The sequence below is a fragment of the Python bivittatus genome, unplaced genomic scaffold (genome assembly GCF_059951505.1).
Source record: "Python bivittatus isolate LINGU-HERP-01145 unplaced genomic scaffold, Pbiv_v1 ctg000080_np1212, whole genome shotgun sequence".
Taxonomy (NCBI): domain Eukaryota; kingdom Metazoa; phylum Chordata; class Lepidosauria; order Squamata; family Pythonidae; genus Python; species Python bivittatus.
This window is the reverse complement of record NW_028277035.1, coordinates 50599596-50623581: the sequence shown is the minus strand read 5'-3', so window position 1 is coordinate 50623581 and position 23986 is coordinate 50599596. Positions and strand designations below refer to the sequence as shown.

The 23986-nt window shown below is 37.4% G+C and overlaps 1 protein-coding gene across 1 annotated transcript in view; it reads left to right on the top strand.

The window, feature by feature from the left end:
* Positions 1 to 23864, top strand: part of PPM1M (protein phosphatase, Mg2+/Mn2+ dependent 1M) — a 29473-nt gene extending 5609 nt beyond the window's left edge. The window contains exons 2-10 of the mRNA XM_088134043.1: positions 8800 to 8917; positions 10458 to 10712; positions 13456 to 13568; positions 14379 to 14463; positions 15037 to 15155; positions 16037 to 16100; positions 16724 to 16831; positions 17400 to 17548; positions 17948 to 23864. Of these exons, the coding sequence (XP_087990169.1) occupies positions 8800 to 8917; positions 10458 to 10712; positions 13456 to 13568; positions 14379 to 14463; positions 15037 to 15155; positions 16037 to 16100; positions 16724 to 16831; positions 17400 to 17548; positions 17948 to 18092 (1156 nt within the window). The 3' untranslated portion in view covers positions 18093 to 23864. The remainder of the gene's footprint in view (positions 1 to 8799; positions 8918 to 10457; positions 10713 to 13455; positions 13569 to 14378; positions 14464 to 15036; positions 15156 to 16036; positions 16101 to 16723; positions 16832 to 17399; positions 17549 to 17947) is intronic.
* The last annotated feature ends 122 nt before the right edge of the window (positions 23865 to 23986 follow it).

Sequence of the window (23986 nt, the reverse complement as noted above, 5' to 3'; positions counted from 1 at the left end):
GTTCTCTCTCTTCGTACTGTACTGTACTGTACTTTGTGTCATATTTTTGTGGTTTAAAAAAAAAAATACATATGATTCAGAATGGATTAACCGTATTTAGATTGAACCTTATGGGAAAATTTGATTCGGGTCGCGACCAATTCGGGTCGCGACCAGAGTCGCAGAATGAATTAAGTTCGTGACCCAAGGTACCACTGTATGTATATAGTGCTGTCAGGTAACACATTTTATATTCTTATAAAACATTATTTTCAGCAGAGGGCATGATGGAAAAGCTGAACTAAACTTCTGCCTAAAATGGAAAACCTGGCTATTACAAAAGTAACCCTTATTCTCTCCTTCTTGGTAATAAAATTTTTGCACTGAAATCTTAACCCATCCTTGAGATAATGTCTTTAGATAAAATATATTCAGTGAGGTTAGCTAAAACTGAAAAACAAGTCCAATGGATCCGGTGTTGTAACTCACTTCATAAGGGTGAGAAAATAAATGAGTTATGTATATGACAGTCAAAAGCTGATTTTCAGTAAAAATGAGTATATTGAGCCTAGTGTGATTGTAGAAATGGATAAGAATGTTCTTGTGTGGGGAGCTATATTACCTTGGGTTAAACACCTTCTTGAATATTTTGTCCTAGTCTTCTCTTCCTGTATTAGATCTGAATATTTGTTGAAGGTTCATTTCCATTGTCTTCTAGAACATCTGTGAGATGTGGGCAATGCATAGGAAAAGTCTAAAATAATGAAGAGTTGAGAAAGGCTCTCCTACAGCACTCAGAAGCCAGGAGAATTGACTATCTATACATGAAGAAGATTTGTTGTTGTTGTTCAGTCGTTAAGTCGTGTCCGACTCTTCGTGACCCCATGAACCATATTGCGCCAGGCCTTCCTGTCCTTCACTGCCTCCCGGAGTTTGCTCAGTTTCATGCTCATTGCTTCAGTGATGCTATCTAACCATCTCATCCTCTGCCGTCCTCTTCTCCTTTTGCCTTCAATCTTTCCCAGCATCAGGGTCTTCTCCAAAGAGATCTCTCTTCGCATTAGGTGACCAAAATATCTGAGCTTGAGCTTCATTATCGATCCTTCCAATGAGCAATCAGGGTTGATTTCCTTTAAGATTGACTGGTTTGACCTCCTAGCAGTCCAGGGGACTCTTAAGAGTCTTTTCCAGCACCACAGTTCAAAGGCATCAATTCTTTGGCGCTCAGCCTTCTTTATGGTCCAGCTCTCACAGCCATACATTTCTACTGGAAAAACTATAGCTTTGACTATGCGGATCTTTGTCAGCAAGGTGATGTCTCTGCTTTTTAATATGCTATCTAGGTTTGCCATAGCTTTCTTCTCAAGGAGCAAGCGTCTTTTAATTTCATGGCTGCAGTCTCCGTCTGCGGTGATCTTGGAGCCCAAGTAAATGAAGTCTGTTACTGCTTCCATTTCTACCCCTTCTGTTTGCCAGGAATTGATGGGTTCAGATGCCATGATCTTAGTTTTTTTAATGTTGAGTTTCAAGCCAGCTTTCTCACTCTCCTCTTTCACCCTCATCAAGAGGCTCTTTAGTTCTTCTTCACTTTCTACCATTAGGGTGGTATCATCTGCATATCTGAGGTTGTTCATGTTTCTCCCTGCAATCCTAATTCCAGCTTGTGATTCTTCCAGCCTGACATTTCTCATGATGTACTCTGCATATAGGTTAAATAAGCAGGGTGACAGTATACAGCCTTGTCGTACTCCTTTCCCTATTTTGAACCAATCGGTTGTTCCATGACCGGTTCTAACTGTTGCTTCTTGGCCCGCATACAGATTTATCAGGAGACAGGTAAGATGGGCTGGTACCCCCATCTCTTTAAGAATTTGTCACAGTTTGTTGTGATCCACACAATCGAAGGCTTTTGCATAGTCAATGAAGCAGAAGTAGATGTTTTTCTGGAACTCTCGTGCTTTTTCCATGACCCAGCGAATGTTGGCAATTTGATCTCTAGTTCCTCTGCCTCTTCGAAACCCAGCTTGTACATCTGGTAGTTCTCAGTTCACATACTGCTGAAGCCTAGCTTGTAGGATTTTGAGCATAACCTTGCTAGCATGTGAAATGAATGCAATTGTGCGATAGTTTGAGCATTCATTGGCATTGCCCTTCTTTGGAATTGGAACGTAAACTGACCTTTTCCAATCCTGTGGCCACTGTTGTGTTTTCCAAACTTGCTGGCATATTGAGTGCAGCACTTTAACAGCATCATCTTCTAGTATTTTAAATAACTCAGCTGGAATACTGTCATCTCCACTAGCTTTGTTGTTAGTAATGCTTCCTAAGGCCCACTTGACTTCACTCTCTAGGATGTCTGGCTCAAGGTCAGTGACCACACCAGCATGGACATCAGGGACATTAAGATCTTTCTTATATAGTTCTTCTGTGTATTCTTGCCACCTCTTCTTAATCTCTTCTGCTTCTGTTAGGTCCCCGCCTTTTTTGTCCTTTATCATGCCCATCTTTGCACTAAACGTTCCTTTCATATCTCCAATTTTCTTGTAGAGATCTCTAGTCTTCCTCATTCTATTGTTTTCCTTGATTTCTTTGCATTGTTCATTTAAGAAGGCCTTCCTATCTCTCCTTGCTATTCTCTGGAAATCTGCATTCAGTTGCTTATATCTTTCCCTTTCACCCTTGCTTTTCTCATTCCTTCTTTCCACAGCTATTTGTAAAGCCTCATCAGACGCATTTCTTTTTCTTTGGGATGGTTTTAGTTGCTGCCTCCTGTACAATGTTTCAGACCTCTGTCCATAGTTCTTCAGGCACTCTGTCTACCAAATCTAATCCTCTAAATCTATTCATCACCTTCACTGTGTACTCACAAAGAATATGATCTAAGTCATACCTGAGTGGTCTAGTGGTTTTCCTTACGTTCTTCAATTTAAGCCTAAATTTTGCAGTAAGAAGCTCTTGATCTGAGCCACGGTCAGCTCCTGATCTTGTTTTTGCTATCTGTATAGAGCTTCTCCATCTTTGGCTGCAAAGTATATAATCAGTCTGGTTTCGGTATTGACCATCTAGTGATGTCCATGTGTAGAGTCGTCTCTTGTGTTGTTGGAAAAGAGTGTTTGCTATGACCAGCTTGTTCTCTTGACAGAACTCTATTAGCCTTTGCCTTGCTTCATTTTGTATTCCAAGGCCAAACTTGCCTGTTATTCCGATTACTCCTTGACTTCCTACTTTAGCATTCCAATCCCCTATGATGAAAAGGACATCTTTTTTTGGTGCTAGTTCTAGAAGGTGTTGTAGGTCTTCATAGAACCGGTCAACTTCGGCTTCTTTGGCATCAGTGGTTGGAGCATAGACTTGGATTACTGTGATGTTGAACGGTTTGCCTTGGATTCGCACTGAGATCATTCTGTCGTTTTTGAGGTTGTACCCCATTACTGCCTTTCCCACTCTCTTATTGACTATGAGTGCAACTCCATTTCTTCTAAGGGTTTCTTGGCCACAGTAGTAGATATAATGGTCACCTGAATTAAATTCACCCATTCCCGTCCATTTCAATTCGCTGATTCCCAAGATGTCGATGTTCAATCTTGTCATCTCATGTTTGACCACATCCAGCTTGCCTTGGTTCATAGATCTTACATTCCAGGTACCTATACAATATTGTTCTTTACAGCATCGGACCTTCTTTTCGCTTCCAGATACATCCACAGCTGAACGTCCTTTCGGCTTTGGCCCAGCCGCTTCACTCTTTCTGGAGCTACTTGGAATTGCCCTCCGCTCTTCCCCAGTAGCATATTGAATATATGAAGAGGATTACCAGGACTCATTTCATAAAGCAGCAAAACAAAGACACAAACACTTAAGATTCGTTAGAACAATCTTCCCTCTAGATGAGTTGGCATTAAATTCCCAGAAGCCCAAGACATCATGACCAATGGCTGGCTAGAAATTCTGTTAAATTGCATTTCTGTTGTATCTGGTGAGAATTGAGGAAGCTTGCTATAGGAGCTTGCAGATTCTGGACTGATATGTATTGGGTGTTGGGGGGGTTTTTGGTTCTTTTTACAATAGAAAGAAATGTGCATCCAGGTAACAATTGCTGGAAAGATAAACAGATTGCATATTACTTCAGTTTTGTACCCCATCTAGTCCATGCCATCTCCTCACACTTATTCAGGATCTCAACAGACCTGCTAGAATGAAAGAAGAATGATAGGTATATGTGATGGACTGGAATGGTGGGAGGGGAGTAAAGAATGTGCTCTCATCTCCAGAGGAGCAAGGAAGAGATAAGCGGAGGAGACTGGCACCTCCCTAAGAAATTCCATCGGTGTGAGCCTGGGAACTGGTTTCATTCTAATTCTTGTTAAGGGGTTGTAGCTAATAAACCTTGCTGGATTGATTCTGCATGGTCTCCTGGAGTTCCTTGGGCTCGGCCCAACATCAATCTTCCCAGAATGAAACCAGTTCCCAGGCTCACACCAATGGAATTTCTTAGGGAGGTGCCAGTCTCCTCCACTTATCTCTTCCTTGCTCCTCTGAGATGAGAGCACATTCTTTACTCCCCTCCCACCATTCCAGTCCATCACAGTATATCTCCAAATCCCCGCACGACATCTCCCATATGATTTTACTTGAGATATTATCAAGACTGAACACATTCCAACCTGTACAAGAATCTTACAGCATGACTTTCTGGAATGGATTTTCCAAAAAAAGGGTAAAAACCACTGTATAGTGACTTTCCAAATCCCATTCTGGGGGGAAGGGGTAATCAGGAATGATATCATACTTGACAATATTCAAAGCTTTTGTAAGACCAACAGTGACAGAATTCACAGAATTCACTTCCCACTCTGGATCACTGAGCAACTTGAGTGTCAAAGTAAATGCATATCAAAATTAGATCTGAAGTTTGGATTTAAACAGAATATCTAATGTGTGTCATACAGAAACATACAGAGCCATCACATACTTAAATACAAGGGTGCAAGAATGGAATATTTAAGATCAGTCAGAAATTATCTAGCGCAGTAGGACTAAGGTAGGGTTCCTCCAAAAAATGGCCTAACTCTTGTCTCTTAAAATTTTCTGGAACTATCCTGTTAGAAGATGCTGCCACTTACTTGGTCAGTCCAAATTTAATTGCCCTTTAAGTTAGTAAAGACAGAGTTTGAGTAAATACATGGCTGGCCTCAACTCTCCAAGAATTTCACCCAAATCTTCAGGGTGTGCAAATTGTACAAACAAAGCATCTGCACAAGCAGTTGCATAAGAAATGCTAATTGGATCTGCCCTAAATGGAGCAGACATTTGGTTCTGATGGTTTTTTTTTTTTAATTGTAATGGTTTTTCCTTTTCTTTCTTGATTTGTATTTGTCGTACGTTGTCAGAATCCTTCAGGCTTGAGCCAGGGTATAAGTATGGTAAATAAATAGAAGAAAATGTAGGTGAAATGAGAAAGTACTACTACAGAATAAAATTTGATAAAATTCAAAATTTAAGAACTAAAAGTGACAATTTTTGAGCCCAAGAAAACAGAACTAAGATGTGCTTGAAAAGTAAGATGGAGAATAATCACAGGAAGAAAGTTAATTTTAAACTTAGATGTGATGATGAAGGATAAATATTAAATATATATATTTAACAAAAATAAAGTTGGGTGCTTTTTTTCATTTCTCTTATAAACAACATAATCCAATATGTGATATGCCAGTGTGAAAAAGAAATCACCATATAATGCAATTATATTAAAAGGATAACTTACCTGTATGAGTAGATCATTAAACAGTCACATCTGATTTTGCCAGTCTTGCCCAATTTCAAAAACTTTGGCTCCCCAAAATCACAGTGAAGTTCCCACCTCACAGATTCTAGAGGTACATCAAAAGACATTTCTGAAGACCTTCATGAAAAAAGTCACTGATACATAAAGGAACTCTGAGTGAACATATAATCCATAGTAGGATGCTTATTTTATCCTACTGAGCCATCTAACGTGTGATGTGCCACATACAGCTCTGATAATATTCAGTGGCAAAGAAATACAAACAGTCAGAAAGTGGGGTGAATGCTTTTTCATAAATCCATATGGCTGTGAAAGGTGGACATTAGGAAAGGAGGAGAAAAAAGGACAGATGCCTTCAAATTATGGCTCTAGAGATGGTTACTAGAATTACCATGGATTGCAAGAAGAACCAATCAATCAGCCCTGGAAGAAACAAAGATAGACAAGTAGCGAGCAAATGGTTGAAACAGGTGGAAGGGGGAAATAATTGATAAGATGAATGGATGAATCAGGGATATCCCAGGAAGAGCTGCAGATTGTCAGGTGAAGAAGAAGACCATTTGTTCATATAGTTACTGTGTTGATCCATATCAAATGGCACTTTACTAACTAAAATGATGAAGATGAAATATTCTTACTGGGACAAAGCTGATTCAAGATTCACCTTTCTTGATAACTTTGAAAGAAAGGAAATACTGTAGTATCTAAGGATCAATTATCTAATTCAACGCATAATTTGTGCTACTGGCAGGGAGAGATTCCTCAAGATGTTGTATTGTTCTTGTAGTGTTTTCATCCTTCATGTCTGTGCTTTTTATTTCCTGCCTGCATGGCTATCTTCCTCTCTTGCTAGAATTGCTAACTTTTCATATCCAAGGATTCACATCACCAGTTTTGTCATGCGTAAACACTGAGTCAATAATATAGACAGATCTGCGTCTTTTGAAATAGAGTACACTGTGTGTACATGCTGATTAAAAAGGAAAGAATATTTTGCATGTGAGCTATTTCCTGTGTTTATAAACTTTACCACAACAGTGAAACTGATTTATAGGAAGTTTATGGCTAATTCATATTGGAAGAAAAGCCTCTTACATGAGACCATTTAAAGAGACACAAAGGTGAGAGAAGCACATCCCCAAAACGGAATCCTCAGATAAATAAGGAAGTCCTAAGAGGTAGAACCAGTTTGGTGTAGTGGTTCAGGCACCAGGCTAGAAGCCGAGGGATCGTGAGTTCTAATCTTGCCTTAGGCACAAAGCCAGCCAGGGAACTCTGGGCCAGTCACACTCACTCAACCCTAGGAAGCAGGCAATGGCAAACCACTTCTGAAATTTTGCCGAGAGAACTGCAGAGACTTGTGCAGGCAGTTGCCAAGAGTCAGCACTGACTCGAAGGCACACACACAAGAGGTAGAACAGCTTTGTTCAACCTGGCTCCCCCATCCCTCTGCCCCATGATTTTAGGTTACAAATCCCAGAATTGTCAGTACGGCTAGAGCTGCCTGGATATTCTGGCCTTGTAGTCTGAACACATCTGAAAGGTATTGCATATGCACAACAAGATGCTGCCAGTTGAAGCATTCCTTCTCTACTCGTATGTTGGAAGCCAATTTGTTCATGCTTTGATTATGCCTGAGAAGTCTCAGTTACCTTGTTTGGTTGCTACCTTGTCTGGTTTCAGAAGCTAAACAGGATTAGGCCTGGTTAATACCTGGTTGAGAGAGTAGTACCAGGGAATACCAGGAGTATACTCTGGTATTCTTGCAAGCAGGTGGAGGCAGACTGTTTCCATACTGTTGACAATAAAACTGCATGGTTGTGTCCACATAGTCAGAAGAGCTTTTATGAGAGTCTGCAAATTGGACTTATGTTCATGTCTAGTTGTGGAGATTAGAATGTGCTCTCCCTACATCAGACTTGGGGACTGATAAATTGTGATTGTATTTCCCTGTTAAGATCTAAGACTGCTTAATGTGTTGGCATTTTCTGAAACTTGATGATGTACATAGTTATTTAGTTGAACTCAGGGTGTCTTGTAGAACTAAGATTCAGACTTTATTAGGCTTAACCAGCTGCCTTATTTTAGCCTTGCAAAATCTTGTAATGGCAGAGCAGTTAAGCCTACAGCAACTAGAGAGGCTATGAGACCAGAAGGTTGCTTGATATCCTCTATAGAGACAGAAGCCCTTCAAGCTTTTAACTAGGCAGCTGACTTGCATGAATAATATTGCGTTAAGGAAGTGAATCAGCCAGTTATATAAGGAGGGAGGACCAGAAAGAGGCAAATTCCAAAGATAACAAATTTGATAACCCTCATGGCCCCTCTTTTAGTTTACCATCTCTCCTGCTGTTTCTTGTTAAACACAGTGAGCATAGGACCCATTGTTAGGAGTCTGCCATTGTTGCCCAGCTGAAAGTGGATGGCAGATGGATAAAACTTGAGGAAGGCCCTAGGCTAGTGACTCTACAGTTGCTCAAGGAGAGGAGCACTATTTTAGGCAGAAATGGCCAAGCCCAGAAGAGAAATGAGGAGTTAAGAAATGGATGGGATACTTGCAGAATTGCAAAGACGCTTAAAATCCCAGTGGGATAAATCACTGAAGAGGATTTCCATACTATTCTTATGGGGCTCAGAGAATCTGATAACGAATAAAGGAGGAAGAAGGAGAAAACAATGGGATAAGAATCATCTCTTGTCTGAAGCCCAGGGAGGCAGTGTGAATGTTAAGCAGAAATATTCAGGACCCCAATTCCAGTGATTTTTTTTTTAATGGCAGACCTATTCTTTGTTGTAGTGTGCTACATATTTGTCATTTGAAATAATAATCATCAGCATGTCTGCTTAAAGCAAATCCCACCGGGTTCATTGAGCTTGACTCCCAAGTAAATATGTATAGGACTACAGTGTAAAAGATATACTAATGATAGGTCAGCCTCCACTTAGTTCCTTTATATAAATTCATTGGGCTTAGTTACCTGAGGCATGCTTCAGTTATCCTAATTGTTTTTAACTATGTTTATTTCTTTTGTCAGAACTGTTAATGCAGAAAAATCAGAATTTAATGAAGACCAAGCAACATGTTGCCAGATTTCTATCAGGAAGAGACAAAAAGAGGAGGATCAGGAATGGCTGATTTTGTGCTCTACTGAGGTAAGTTCAGAGCTCAAAACTAAAAATGCTGTTTTCATTAAGCTATTCCACTGTTTAAGGGCAAAGAGGAAGGAACTGGATGATAACGTTGCCTCCCTGTGTAATGTCTTATTCTATTCCTGCCATGGAACTGCAGGAACTTGAACCTTGTTCAAGGTCAGAGAGAGAAGAACCAAATAGAACTGCAATTACCAGCTGCCGCTGTATGGAATACCCAGTTCCAAGATTTTCTTTAAAAAGCTTTCAGTATTTATCTTGTAGGGCTGGAACTCCTGTTTTTCACTGCCAGATTTCTTTTCAATGGGTTGTTCATTTCAGCTTGGTAATCATGGGGAGAAAAAACCCTTCCTAGTTAATATAGACTGCATAGCTCTGTAAACAATTAGTGTGCTTGTGGAGTAGCTTCATGTTGACAATTATGAATGATTTGTTTGGTTCTTAAGTTTATTAGTAAACCATTATGAACATCCCGTGAAAGGCATGAGCTTTGAATTAATAAGCTGTTTCAGTGAATCTCTTTTAATTAAATGAAAATAAAAACAGTTAAGTCCAGAATAAAATTTGAAGCAAAAGGAGGTTTATATGTTAGAAGGTGGGTAGCTGAGGTCCCTGTGAAGCCAACCAAGTCCCTGCTTTAGATTCTGTGGCTTGCTTTTATTTTGACAGCTTACAGTAAACAAGAGATTGCCATTCCTTGGGGTGTGAATAATGCTAGAAATGCCTAACAAGCATGTGTGAGCTCTTCCATATGCCTGCATAACACAAAGAAATAACTGCTTTCCCTTCAAGTTGTGGTTATCAACCATTTCATCTTTAATTTTATTCATGTATTTTGGGAAGAAAAAAACTGGGGGTGGAGATCTCTTGCACAGAAGCTGTTTTGATTCATATGTTTGATTTGCAACATCCAAACCATGCATTATGTATGCAAAGACTACTCATGTGGACGGTTTGTCAGTTGTGTGAAGCAGGAGTGGAATAGGCAGGCATGAGCCCACCTGACTTGTCATTAAGTTTAGTGTTTGCAAGACGTGAACAGGCATTGGCTTTTTGAGCTGAGATAGCAATATACAGAATGTTCCTGTTTGAGTTTCTCTGATAAAACTATAATGAAATCCTTGAGAAATTGGAAGAAGTAAAGTTTTTTGTAAAACATTTTAATTATGAGACTCATTTTTCTGATGCTGCAGTTGTTTCTGATATTAGCAGATGGGATTGATTAGTATCGTTCTCTTATACTTTTTCAGTTTTTGCCTTTTTAATAATAATTTATCTTCTTTACCCCATACATTTTCCATCTAATTAATTAAATGCATATTTTGCATATATAGACTGTGCACACACTTGCATAGCCACCCACTTAAAATGACTCAGGGCAGCTTACAAAGAAAACAAGAAAAATAAAAATAAGATATTATGAAACATAAAATATGATAAAACTAACCCGGCAATTCAACAAACAGACAATTATATTGGATGGGATCGAGCCCATTTGAAAGAATGTCCCATACGATAACCTTCACAATGGTTTGGCTTTCAGTATCTGACAGGCTATTACTGGGCATTGTTTGATGGCCATGGCGGTTCAGAAGCTTCAATTATGGCATCCAATTACCTGCACTGTTGCATCAAACAGAAACTAGAGGATGTGGTAGAAGGCATCACTGAAGACAATCCCCCCATGCACCTCAGTGGTCAATGCATTTGCCAGAGTGATCCACTGTTTGTGGAAGAAAAGAAAATTCAGCAGGAAAATGTGATAATTGGAGCTTTGGAGAGTGCCTTCCAGGAATGTGTGAGTTATCCTACTTTTCTTCTGTATTATTATCCCAAGAATTGAGTTGTGTTGTACACAGGGGGAGAGGAGCAAATCGTGGAATGCAAATTATGTTGTCACACACACATACCTGCAACCAACTTCAGGACATAGCTATGAAAGACTGGGATTTGTATCATGTTTGTGCCATTGCAGTTTGTATCAGTCATATGTTGTAGATGGCTGATGGAGTAAATTTTATTGTTTCTGAATCTGGCAGGATAGCTGCCTAGATCAGGATTAAACAAATTATATTGCCCTGGTGGCTTGGATTTCAGTTCCCAACCACCCAGTCAGTATGGTCAATGGTAAGGGATTGTGAATAAGGTCTGGTTGTCTATCCTTGGCCTACATCTTTGCTGGGTTCTTATTTATTCTGTACCATGCTACCAATTCTTATACCAATTAAGAATATGTATCAGGTGCACAATAGTGCATTAACCTTCTCTTTTTTAATAATAATTTTTATTGAAGTTTAAAAATACAAAGATAAAAAACTAATACAAACTAAGAAAAATATAAAAAAAGAAAAAGTGCAGAGAAAAAGAAAAAAGGGGAGAGGAAAGGGAAAAATATGTATAAAGAAAAAAAGTTATATAAAGAAATGACTTCCCCCTTCATCAAGACAAGTACAATATCAGTAACTTATCACCTTCTCTAACATTTCAACCAAAAATCTCTTCATCCCATATCTCATCTTTTATCTATTATAATAACACCTCATCATTAAATCTTAATCAGCAAAAGTCCATTAAGAGTTACCAGAAATATCTATCTATCCCATCCATCCATCCATCCATCCATCCATTCATCCATCCATCCATCCATCCCTTAAACAAGTAAATTGATTTCATATTCCTTTCCTTTACACAGTAACATATTATTTTCTCCAAAAATACAACAAAAAAGTCTCTTCTTCCCATATTTTTTCTTATATCTATAAACAAACCGTTAAAGCCTTGTCGTTCAAACTTAGTCAAGAAAAATTCCATTAAGAGCTACCAGAAACAACAACATATTGAAAATAATCCCTTCAAATAGTATCCCACAAATTAATTTATCATTTTCTTTTCATCTCCTTTCAGAAATTCCTTCGCAAGTTTAACACTTTCCTTCAATTTTAACACCATAGCCCATCACTTTCTGTAAACATACAACAAAAAATATCTTTTTCCCATGTCTTATCTGAAAATGAATCTTTAAGCTTTGTCATTCAGTTCTTGTCAAGAAAAACCCATTAAAGCTACCAGAAGAAAAAACATCATATATATTTTAACCTTGATTGAACAAACCGACTTTATAATCTTTCTTTTTTGGTTTTAAAAGCCTTAATGTTTATTCCTTTTAAGTAGTGTCCCAAAAGCTGATTTCTTTTCATTCTCTCTTTATCTTTTCTCAGAAACATCTTCATAACCTTCATACTAAAAAAAAATCTCTTTTTTAAGTCCAAGATAAGAAAGCTGTTCAAGTTACTCTTCTGAGTTGAACTCTACACATCCAAGTCACTCTTCTGATTTATTATTTGTGTGTCCCTTTTAGCTATTAAAACATCAGCCGGTTTCATTTGTAAGTTCTATACAGCATTTTTGTCAATAACATTATCAATATATTGACAAAAATATCATTGACTTATATCCTGTCATTTTAAATCCATATCCAAAACAGCCTGATTCTCAGTTGTATCCTGTTCTATCTCCTCTTTAGAACCCATTTTTATAGTATCAGACAATCTTAAGAGAAAATTCTGAGTACATTGTTGCCAAATATCCTTGAATTCTTACAGTTAAAATACTTTTTTCCATTCTGTATTAGTGGGTCTTCTCCTTTAATTATAATCTTTAGTTCTTTCTGGTTGCATCTAGTAACCAACCTTCAAAGTCTTCTCTTGTCATGTTTTCTCTAATCCACAACATTTTCCCATGGAAAGGTTTCTTACTCTTAACTTCAAGATCTTCATATATTTTTATAGATTTCTAAACAAACTACAGGAAGGATTCTTATAATTAGTTTCAAAATCTTATTTCCAGTCAATCTAGTCCCTTAGTCTATTTATAACTTTCCAAAATCAACATTCTAATCACCCTTTTGCTGCTTATTTCCAAATAACCTTTTTTTCTTTAACTTCTTAAACTTCCATGAAACTTCTTTCGTTGAAGATTGAAGGAGAATCACTCAGTGAAATGACACTTGTCCTTCTGAAGGTTCTTAGTATCCAAAAAGCAATTTACAAGCCATTTCCAAAAGTGATTAAGAGAGGAAATGGGCAAACCCAGTGTCCCTTTGAAGGCTCTGAACCACGGCTTGGGCAAAGCTGACTCTCCCTGCTACCAGAGCTCTAAAACCCTCCAGGGTCTGCTGTTTTATAGTCTCGTCGCGGGGAGCATCTGTATGGAGCTCTTTGGGTGATCCCATGTCCTCCCCTTTGTTGGAGAAGGAATTTCAAGGGGCCGATCTGTTCATTGGCTCTTGCCATGGTCATCAGCTCTGCTAAAAGCGAAGCCGTCTTCAGTTCACCATTGCTTCCCTGAAGTCTGGAAAGAAAGCAATAGTGTATTAACCTTCTCTACTTATAGTTGACAGTTTAGCATACATGAAACATTAACTGGCAATTACCTGTTTGCACCAACCATCAGTGGGGAACAATGGTGATGAAATTAGGCATCAGTCTTTGCTGGGAAATGTGATATCTGTCTTATATCACTAAATATTGATTTTTCAACAGGATAAAATGATAGGCCAAGAGATGAAAGCTAGCAACCAATCAGCAGGCTGCACTGCACTAGTTGCTCTTTATCTGCAGGGAAGGCTCTATGTGGCAAATGCAGGCGATAGCAGGTGAGTTCAAAAACCAGAACATCATTGGATAGGATCCAACATGCTCCTTTAATATGGGTATTGAAGATGTTTTTAGCATCTCTTCACTCCAGTCTAAAGTAGAAAAAGAATCTTCCAAGAGTAACAATAACACACTCGCATGCAAAGCAAAAGCCATTAAAAATATTACTTTTGTCAGAGTATTTTCCTTCTAACAGAATTTGAACATAAGCATGCTTTTTTAAAATGGGGGGTTAAAGTGGGCATTTTTAAAAACAATGCAGCTTCACATGGCTCTGATTTGTGGTAGGAATGTGGTGTGTGGAACAGGCACAATCTTTCAAAACCACCAGACAGTCTCTTTCCAGGTTGGATGCACAAGAAACATGGTTTCATTATAATCCTACCCATGTTAGTTTCCTTCCAAAAATCCCATTCCCAGCTGCTGCTGTTAGCTGTTGCACTTTTGGGTGGACAAATGATAGCTGGAAGAGATATTTGGGGGGAAAACTAAGGGAATTGAAGAGCTAAACCATCCTTCCTGTAGCACATTTAAACTTCTTGTTCTGTCATGTGCTCGTTAAAAAAAATAGCATGTTATTCTGACCGCTGATGAAAATGGGGCTTGTAATTGTGAACTATAGAGTAAGATGTCTTACAAAGGCCAAAAGAAAATCTCCTTAAATTGAACCAACTGACCTCTTGGACTGACCAAAAAAGAATCTTCCCCAGGCATGTCATTATTCCTCCATCTTAAAAATGAAATGAGAGAAAACCATTAAAAGGGGGAGGGGGGAGGAACCCTCATTTAAAAAAAATACTGTTTTTCAGGGCACTTCTTGTTCGAAAACGGAGCATTGTTCCCTTGAGTACTGAGTTTACCCCTGAGTCAGAGAGGAAGAGAATCCAGCACCTGGTAAGAGAAGTCCTTTAAAAAAAAAAAAGCCAAAACATTTGTTTGTGTCTTGTAAACACAAGATGCTTGTGTCTGGCATGGTCCACAGTAAAGAAATGTTATGGTTTTTCTGAACACTGCAGGTTGCATCTACTGTATTCTGTAATATTTTCACTGTTACACTGAAGCATGCTTAGTACAGCCTTAACCAGTTTGATGCCTTCCAGATTATTTCAGCTCTCTACATTTCCAGTCCACCCGCCATGCTGGCTGGGGAATTCTGGGAACTGAATTTGAATATAACTAGACAAAGAGTATGTTATTAACTGATGTTCTTATCATTTGGAATAACAAGTCGTTTGTCCTTGCCCAGTGATGAAATCTAAACCTTTTATCGTTTTCTGTGAGTAGTATAGGTAAAAAAAAAAAATTCCTCACAGAGGAAGAGTTGGGTGACTTCCCTAAAATCACATTGTAAATCAGTGTCAGAATGTAGTTCTTATCTTCAGCTTCTACTTCATAAGGCTCACCACTGTCTTCTGAAACCAGTATTTTGAATCCTTCCCCATTTTCATTCTTTTCATTCTCCCCTAGGCTTTCATTTACCCAAAGCTCTTAGCAGATGAATTTACACGGTTTGAGTTTCCAAGGAGACTGAAAGGAGATGATTTAGGCCAGAAGGTCCTCTACCGAGATTACTCAATGGAAGGCTGGTGGGTTTCTTGAATCTCCTGGTTTTAGGTGTCATGTATGAGTAATCTTTTGAGTCTTTCTCTTTTATATAAGCTCCCCTCCCACCTTATGTTGCTTCCTAACAATCTGCTCTAGGTTATGGCTTACATCCATCTCCCCTACCTACTTTTGCTCTTACCTCTCCTCATGTTTGTAACCCTTCTTCCAAATTAGGCCACTTAGTTAAGCTGAGAGAATCCCAAGTAACATTGCAGTGGCCAGTTACCTACAGCCATTGTTTTTCTTGCATATCAAGAACATTGAAACTGGAATGGAAAAGTCATCCTGGTTGCAGAAGGAGGGGATGTTTGGAAAACACAAAAGGAACTTTTTGTTTCTTTCTACTCCACTGATAAATATGCCATGCAGAGTAAACATTCATGGGCTTCCAAGGACCCTCAATTGTTACTCTCTTTCCTTTAAAATGGAAATGAAAATCAGGTCTCCTTTGGGCCAGATTTCTTATATTTAGCATTAATAATGGTGTACAGAAAATGACGGAGGATGATGAAATAGGCTTGCTAATAAAAAACTAATTTGATGTTTGGTGATATGGGCTTCTATAGGCCTGTTGACTGAAATTGCTTTAGAACTGCTATCCTAATTACATTTCAAGGATTCATGTATGCTGTCTTATAGATATTTGTAAATGGTATTTCTCAATCATTTAGAGAAATGAATATGATTTTGCTGTATAGGGTATTCTATAAATCCTCTATGAGATCAAGCCTTAGATTTTAATACAGAATTAAGTGTGCTATCATGTCCATTAAGACTAGGTTGTTTAAGCATCCATGTTAACTTGTAGACACAGTGTAGTAGGACAAATAAAATGAACACTCACTTGTCTTGTTTGTTTCAGGGGATATAAGACAGTAATGAAAGATGATCTCAAATACCCTCTTATTCATGGACATGGGAAACAGGTATGATGTTATTCATGGACATGGGAAACAGGTATGAAGGTGTAGTGTGTATGTTAAAGCCCTGAATAACCTTCAATAACCAGATGTTCCCTGGTTGTGTTAAGTTTAGAATTTCTAGCCTAAAGACTTGTCAGCTATGTTTGGCTGGCAGTTGTAATTTCAACCCAGTTGGAGGACACCAGATGGGAGAAGACTAGTTTAGAATAAGGATATTTGAAGGATGCTTATTAGGAACCGGCCAGTTTATTGATCTCCTTACTGGACAGCTGATCCTGGGTCCTCCCTGCTTCTAAAGTAGAACAGCTAGCTAAGAGAATAGTTGCTAAGAGATTAAACTCTGCCACCTGCTGTTCCACCCCCACCCCCATTTTGATTCTTGATTGCTAGGTAAAAGTAATCTTAACTTCTTAAGGTGTGTTTCATGTGCTTTGGGAAAATGTTAGCTTTTACATAATAATTGTGCTGTCGATTATGTTTATATTAGAAGCTGCAAAATAAATACGTGGGTATAAATATTCTCTTAAGTACTTATATATTACTGCTTACTCTGACTGTTGGTGACAGTGTCTTCCGTGCCTTAAGCTATCACATCTTTAGCCTTGACCTTTTCTCATCTCTTTCAGGCTCGCTTACTAGGCACCCTGGCTGTATCTCGAGGCCTGGGAGATCATCAGTTGAAAGTAATTGAAACAAATATTGAAATCAAGCCTTTCCTCTCCTGCATCCCTCAGGTAAATACCTTAATAGAAATTATGGTATACTCCTAAAGCTGAGTGTACATGACTCACTGAACCAAGTAGATAACCATGTTTTAGATAGGTGTTGGGCATGCCCAGCCCATGTATCCTACAGGAGGGGTCTACTTGAAACTGGGAATTGAACTAATTAAGCAGCGTAATTAACATAACTATGGATAAGTCTGCCATGAACACAGAACCAAGATTTTACAGGGGCAGACAGTTTCTTGGTCCCAAAAGATGCACTTTTTAATTCACACTTTTTTCAGTGACCAAAGGCCACAATGACTAAGTAGTGGGATAATTGCAAACCTATCCAACATTTGGATTTTTTTTCCCTTCAAAAATGGACTACAAATTACACCTTCACGACTTGATTTACTGTTATATTTTGGTAGTGCAATCTTCAGGGCTTCTAAGGACTGCATAAAACAGAAAAACATATTGGGTGGGTTGTGTATAGGCTACAACTTTTCAGCACGTAACTTTGTAAAACTTCAACACCTAGATATTTAGGAAACCCAACTGAAAAAGTTTTTATCATTTCATTATTTCTGACTAGGTGGAAGTATTTGACTTAACGTCAGAAAACATTAATGAAGATGATATCCTCATCATGGCAACAGATGGCCTTTGGGATGTTATGTCCAATGAAGATGTAGCCCAGATTGTCAGAAATTTTCTCCAAAACAATAAAACTGACCCTCACAGGTACAGTTAGAGGTTGTAAAAATTCTGGGAATACCAAGATTTTCATAGATCTCTTTATGGATCTTTATATAATAGAACTGTATAAATAATAAATTCCATTTTCTGTAGTACATAGTTGACTATAAGGTATATTGTGTAAACTGTATTCAACCTGATGGTGCTGTTACCACATTTTTGAACATTAACAGTACCAATTTTGAAGGAATCCTTAAGAAATATAAAGGCAATTACTTGGCTTGATATAAAACTAGTTTTCTGAATTTCAGTCAAAATAATACATAGAATATTTTGTATATCCCAACTTTATACTATTTATGGAGATTATGCCATTTCTTTTTTAGCTGTTTCTTTAGGATTGTTTATCACTGCATTGCATAAAATCCAGTATTATTTTTACAGGTTTTCAGAACTGGCCAAATTCCTTGTGCAAAAAGCAAGAGGGAAGGAGGATGGATACTACTGGATCATGGACAGTAAAGATCCTGCTTCTTATGATGATATATCTGTATTTGCAATTCCATTGTATAACAAGAATGAGTACTAAAAAATCTGCTGCTGCTACTAAGTGAGACACAACTGCTCTTCAGATGGTAATGGAACAGTATCAAAATGTACAATTGCTAAAAACTGCAAATTCATGCTTTGAAAGCAAAATCAGAAAAGGACATTTACATTATTTCACACTAATCTCATGTTTTCCTTGGTTTTACAAGTTGGTAACATTTTACAAATATTAATTCAATATTTAAGAAAAGTTTTATTTTCACCTAGCCTTTATAGTATTGATATTTTATAAGACTAAGTACAGAAGGATTAGCATGTGCTTGGTAATACTGTATAATTATTTTATTAAGATGGAGAATGTAATAGCAACTTACATCTATATAAGAGACAAATTTTGCATTGTGGCCTAAAGTTTTATACAAGATCTAGAGTTTCCTCAGTAATACAGAATATATTTTAAAAAATAGAAGTAAAAAATATTGCTATACAAAACCATTAGCAAAGACCTTTCTTAAGGATGTTCATAAACTTGAACTACAGGAAATTAAGGAGTAATAAGGTAATATGCCTATTTTAATAGGACGTGTTGTTAGTACCTCCATTGTATGACGTCAGGATGAATCTGCCAAGGCAACACATTGATATTTGGACTTTTGAGAAAGATTTTACTGTAGGTCAGACTGTCTTTGTATTTTATATATAATTATTTGCATATTAAGTTGTTATGGTATAAACATGGGTTTAATATAAAACAGGAAAATATCTGTTTTTTAATATCTTAAAATAAGTTTGTCTTCAATAAAATAATATCCAGTGTGCCAGCAGTATTTGTCTCATTTGTCTGCTGTAGCAACGCCATTTATTTATTTGCTTTATTTGAATTTTTTAAAAATTACATAGTGCTGGTACATTTTAATATGCCCATAATATTTGGAATACAAGTAGTTCCCAGCTTAAGAATGAGTTCTGTTCCCAAGGTGTCCTCAAGTCAAATTAATATGTAAGCCAGAACAGTATCATTGTATAATACTGTATGAGTAGTTTTGTGTAATTAAGTTGAACCATTGTCTATTTAACTCAAATCACTGTATTTAACACAAATTTTGCTACAGTAGGCTCTGTTCTTAACTATGGGTCATCCTTAAATTGGGCATTCTTAATACGGGGACTACCTGTAGACTGTTTGCAAGATGATTATCTCTTATATAAAGAGTAACATTCCACCATTCCTTATAAAAGAACAATTCATTACTTTGGCTTGTCACAGAAAGGATTTTATCAGATACTTTTTCAAGTAAACCAGATATTATTTTTCCATCTATCCATTGAAATATTATCCAGGTATTTCCACTGTTCAGCAATGACCAATTTGGCTGCTATAAGCAAAAATGTAATAAGTTTTTTACTCTGTAATTTCTTAATCTCATCAAATATGCATAGCAATTCTAACTTTGGGGAGAATTGAATCTTTTGTTGAGTTATATAAGACATTTCTTTAAACACATTCTTCCAAAATTCCAATAATATTACATGCCCACCAAAGATGAAAGAATGTTCCCTTTGACTGACAGTCTTGCCAGCATCTCACCAAATATTGAAAAGATACATAGGACTTTGATGCCACTAATGTAAAAGTTTAAGACATAATTCCTTTATAGATGCTGATAAAAATCCTTGATGCTGCAATAGAAACTGCCACATATTATCATCTAATTGTTCTTCTTACTCTAAGTCCCAGGTTTCTTTTAGTTCTGTAGCAGATTTGCCATAATCTATTTCAAGTAAAATCTGTTTGTTTTTTAAATTATACCCTTAGGTTCTTTGAAAAACAGTTTTTCAAAAAGAGATATTTATTTGCAATTTCCATCATTTGTTTATCTTGTAGTATTTCCACACACACACACTTTTATTACAGCCCTAAGGCCAGATACAAAGTATACAATACAACCATCTTACATTTATATATATCCATAAAACAAAACAATTGATATTATTTAATCTAATAATTAAAATAACAGTGCTAAAATATATCAAAGTAAGATACTATGTTGTGGAATTTTAACTCTAAATAATGGCGGAGCGTATTGTACAGATGGTAGCACAAAACGGGGCAACTTGGGAGGATATTTCTGGGTCTTTGTCCGAAAGGAGTACCATTAGATGGAAGTCAGACTCCCTGCCAGGAAATCTCTTCAGTATTGGATATATATATATCTGTCTAGAGTCCTTATATAGGGAGCAATATAATAGCATATGGCTTAATGTTTCTACTGAGCCATCGCCACATGGGCATAATTGAAGGTGCATGGGAATGCCCTTAAAACGTCCAAAAAGGACTGCTGAGGGCAATGCGTCCATTCTAGCTAGGGTGAAAGCTTTGCGAAATTTCAGAATTGTAATAGATGTTAAATAAGAAGCTGGAATAAACCTTTGTGGTAGAAACTGACAAATATTGGGGTGTGACACCTTACTTAAATTTATTTGTAAATCTATGTCCCAGATACGTTGTTTAAGGGCAGTTCTAGCATTATCAAATCCTAATAAGCACAGAGTTTGCATAGAGAAGCCCAGCAATTGAATTCTATCTAAGGCTTGTTTTTGCTATGATGATTTGAAATGAGATCCCTAAATACTAACGGGGCTAAACCTATAGGAGACAGTAGCAACTTTAGCCAGAAAGTAAGAAGAAAAAACCATGCTCTGGCATCCAATGAAACTATACCTAATTCTACCCTTAAGATGGCATTTTTGACATTTTTTGGTATCATCAAAATGGCTCTCATAAACTTATTTTGAATAGTTTCAATTGTATTGAGGTTTGCAAGGAAGCAAATCTGAGAGCCATAGAGGAGCTGAGGTATTAACCTTAGCTTGGAAGACCTTGCATGCTGCAGGGATATAATGGGCTCAGTATATTATCTTGTAATATTGAATTGACCTGATACCAAAGAAACCATGAGACTTTTTGTTCTAGTTGTTCTTCAACTTTTTCTAAATTTTAAGCTTTGGTGGGTTTGTAGAAATTTTTTTCCTTCATGATTTCAATCGTATACCACTAGCCTTATTATAACTTGGAAATGTTATCAACAGAGTTAGAGGTTAAAGATGAGATGTATAGAATAAGTTCTGAAAGCTTCATCCTCCAAATTCAGCACATTACTTGGGTAAAGTTATTACTGAAATCCTTTATTTAATCTACTGGGGAGAAAAAAGAGATAAATACTTATGCCAGAACTTAGTCTTTTTTATTTCAGCCCATTGTTTGGTGGAATTCAAGGCATGGTACATACCAACTGGGATGTTTGATAATGTATTTTTAAACAAGAGTTACCCCCCCCTTTTTTTTTTGGTGGCAAATATAGAATTTTTTTTATTGTATTATATGTTGATTTAAAACAGAATAATGAGCTTTGTTTCTGCCAGTTAGAATTTTGTCAAGATTATCTTTTGGGAGGGTTTGAAATCAATTTTGGAAGTGCCATCATTTTTACTACTGCTATACAATCCAAAATGCTTAGATAAATCTTGTTCAATCTTTTTATATCTTTCATATCTTCTTTTTTTCCCCCCAAACAGGGCTATAATTATTACTGAATACTTATTTAGCTTATTTAGTATATTAATTCTTAACTATCTAAAAGTTCAAGGGGAGTGTCTAAGATACAGGAAATATTTTTATACATTTGTCTATGGGGTAGTGTATAAATGCAGACTATTGTGGATTTTCTGAAATTAACTGTTAAGCTGGAGACTCTGACAAATTCTTGAAGCTCGTTTACATTGGAGAAGGCTATGGTCATGTTATCAGCAAATAAATTCAATAAATAATTTTCACTATGTTAATTCCCTGAATTTGGTCATTTGCACATAGTGCAATTTTGGTCACTGAAAGGGGACATCTGTGTTTGATGCTTCTTGTTATGAGAAATTCTTCAGAGCTTCCGGTGAAGATTATGGCAGATTAGATGTCTCTGAAGGAGTGGGGACAGCATTGTGGTGGAGATTGGTGGCCAGATGGTGAATTCTGGCTGGCACAGTCTTTCCGGATAAAGGAGGGATCGTGAGACAGCCCACTTGCACTCTGGACAGCTGCTCCTCATGAAGAGACCACAGGAACTGAAGTTTTGTAGGCTCATGAGTTGAGTGGCTGGGAGTTGAGGGATTTCAGTCAAGCTCATAGCACTAATGCAGCCTATATGGACACAAGGTTTGCACAAGCCTCATTTCTTAAACACTTTTGGATGTAATTAATTTACAGCTAAAGATAAATTTTCTGAGTAATACTTGGATAAGAGAATTCCACTTGGTGAGTCAACATTCTGGATTACAAAGAAAAAAAGGGGGGGGTTTAAAGAGTTAAAAACTTTTGGCAAAAAGCCTAACTAGGAGTTGATGTAGCAAAGTTTAAAACAGATAAAGGGGATCATTATTTTGAAAGATTATTTTTAGTGAAAGTGCTTTTGAACAAATTGGAATTAAAATAGACAAACTGGACCTTTGTGGGAATACTTTTTGTTTACTATTAAAGAGTGCAGAAAATTGGTGAATTTTACAAAACAGATAAAGGTAATATGAGCCAGACTGTGATGCTGACTGTAACTATGGAGTGCCATTTGAGACAAAAGCATTAAGGGCACAGGAAGACACAATAGAAAAAAAGGTGGGGGGGGAGATTGCCCTTTACTCTTCCCCTTGCAATTGAGACACTTTCACTTTTGTATTACAATATTACAAAGGCAACCACCAGAAAAGCGGCAAAAACAGCAGAAGGGAGGAGAGATTGCTAGAGCAAACTGCAGAGAGAGGAATTACACTAGATTTACTTCAGAAAATGTTTGAGGAATTAGGCAATAAGTTAGCTGAATCACTTGGTACTAAATTGATAGCTTTTGAAAAAATGGATCAAAGACTTGTAAAGATGAAACAGGAGATGAAAGAAGAAGATGAAAACAAGTGTATGGAGATGTAAAATTAATGACAAAGTGGACATTTTGGAGAGTAAGATGTTATAGACAGAGAGCTGGAAAGAGAGCTAGATAATTTGGCTCTATTGGAATTGAAAGAGAAGGAATTTTGTTTGAAATTTAGAACAATTCCAGAGGATTCTGGTGAAGATATTAGAGAAAAGTTATTAAAGCTTTAGCAATTTTTTTGGATTAGGATGAGGAGGATACAGATGCAGAAATTGATAAAGTATAAAGAATACAAGATTTATTTAAAACACAAGAATAAGAAATATTCCAAGGGATGTCTGTGACCCCTTTGATATAGGGCAGACCGCATGGGAAAACTGATGGGAAAACACAATTTCCAAACAATCTTCAGACCCACCAGAAAAGTACAAGAAGTGCTAAAATCAGCAAAAGACAAAAGGGATCCCCTCACCGCCGCAGGAGTATACCGCATACCATGCAGTTGCGGACAAGTATACATCGGGACCACAAAACGCAGCATCCATACCAGGATAAAAGAACACGAAAGACACTGCAGACTACAGCAACCAGAAAAATCTGCAGTAGCTGAACATGCTCTCAAGCACACTGGACACAAAATCCTATTTGAAAACACAGAGATACTGGACAACACCAACAGCCACTATACCAGGCTATACCGGGAAGCCACTGAGATTCACAAGCACCAGCACAGTTTCAATAAAAAAGAGGAGAGTCTAAAAATCAACAAAACCTGGCTACCAATCCTGAAAAATACAGCCTGCAAAAGGTCAACGAACTCAGCTCAACCACCAGGACATGTGAACAGTTCACACAATGAACTTGCTAATCACCCCCAGCAGCCCCTTGTTAACAATTCAATAGAAGAAAAAACCCTGCCTAATCCCCAGGAAGATACACACAGATGCTGACACCAAAACAAGCAGCCACTCAATAACTCAACCCCCCCCACACACACCCAACCCCCCCTCCCCCCCCTCAG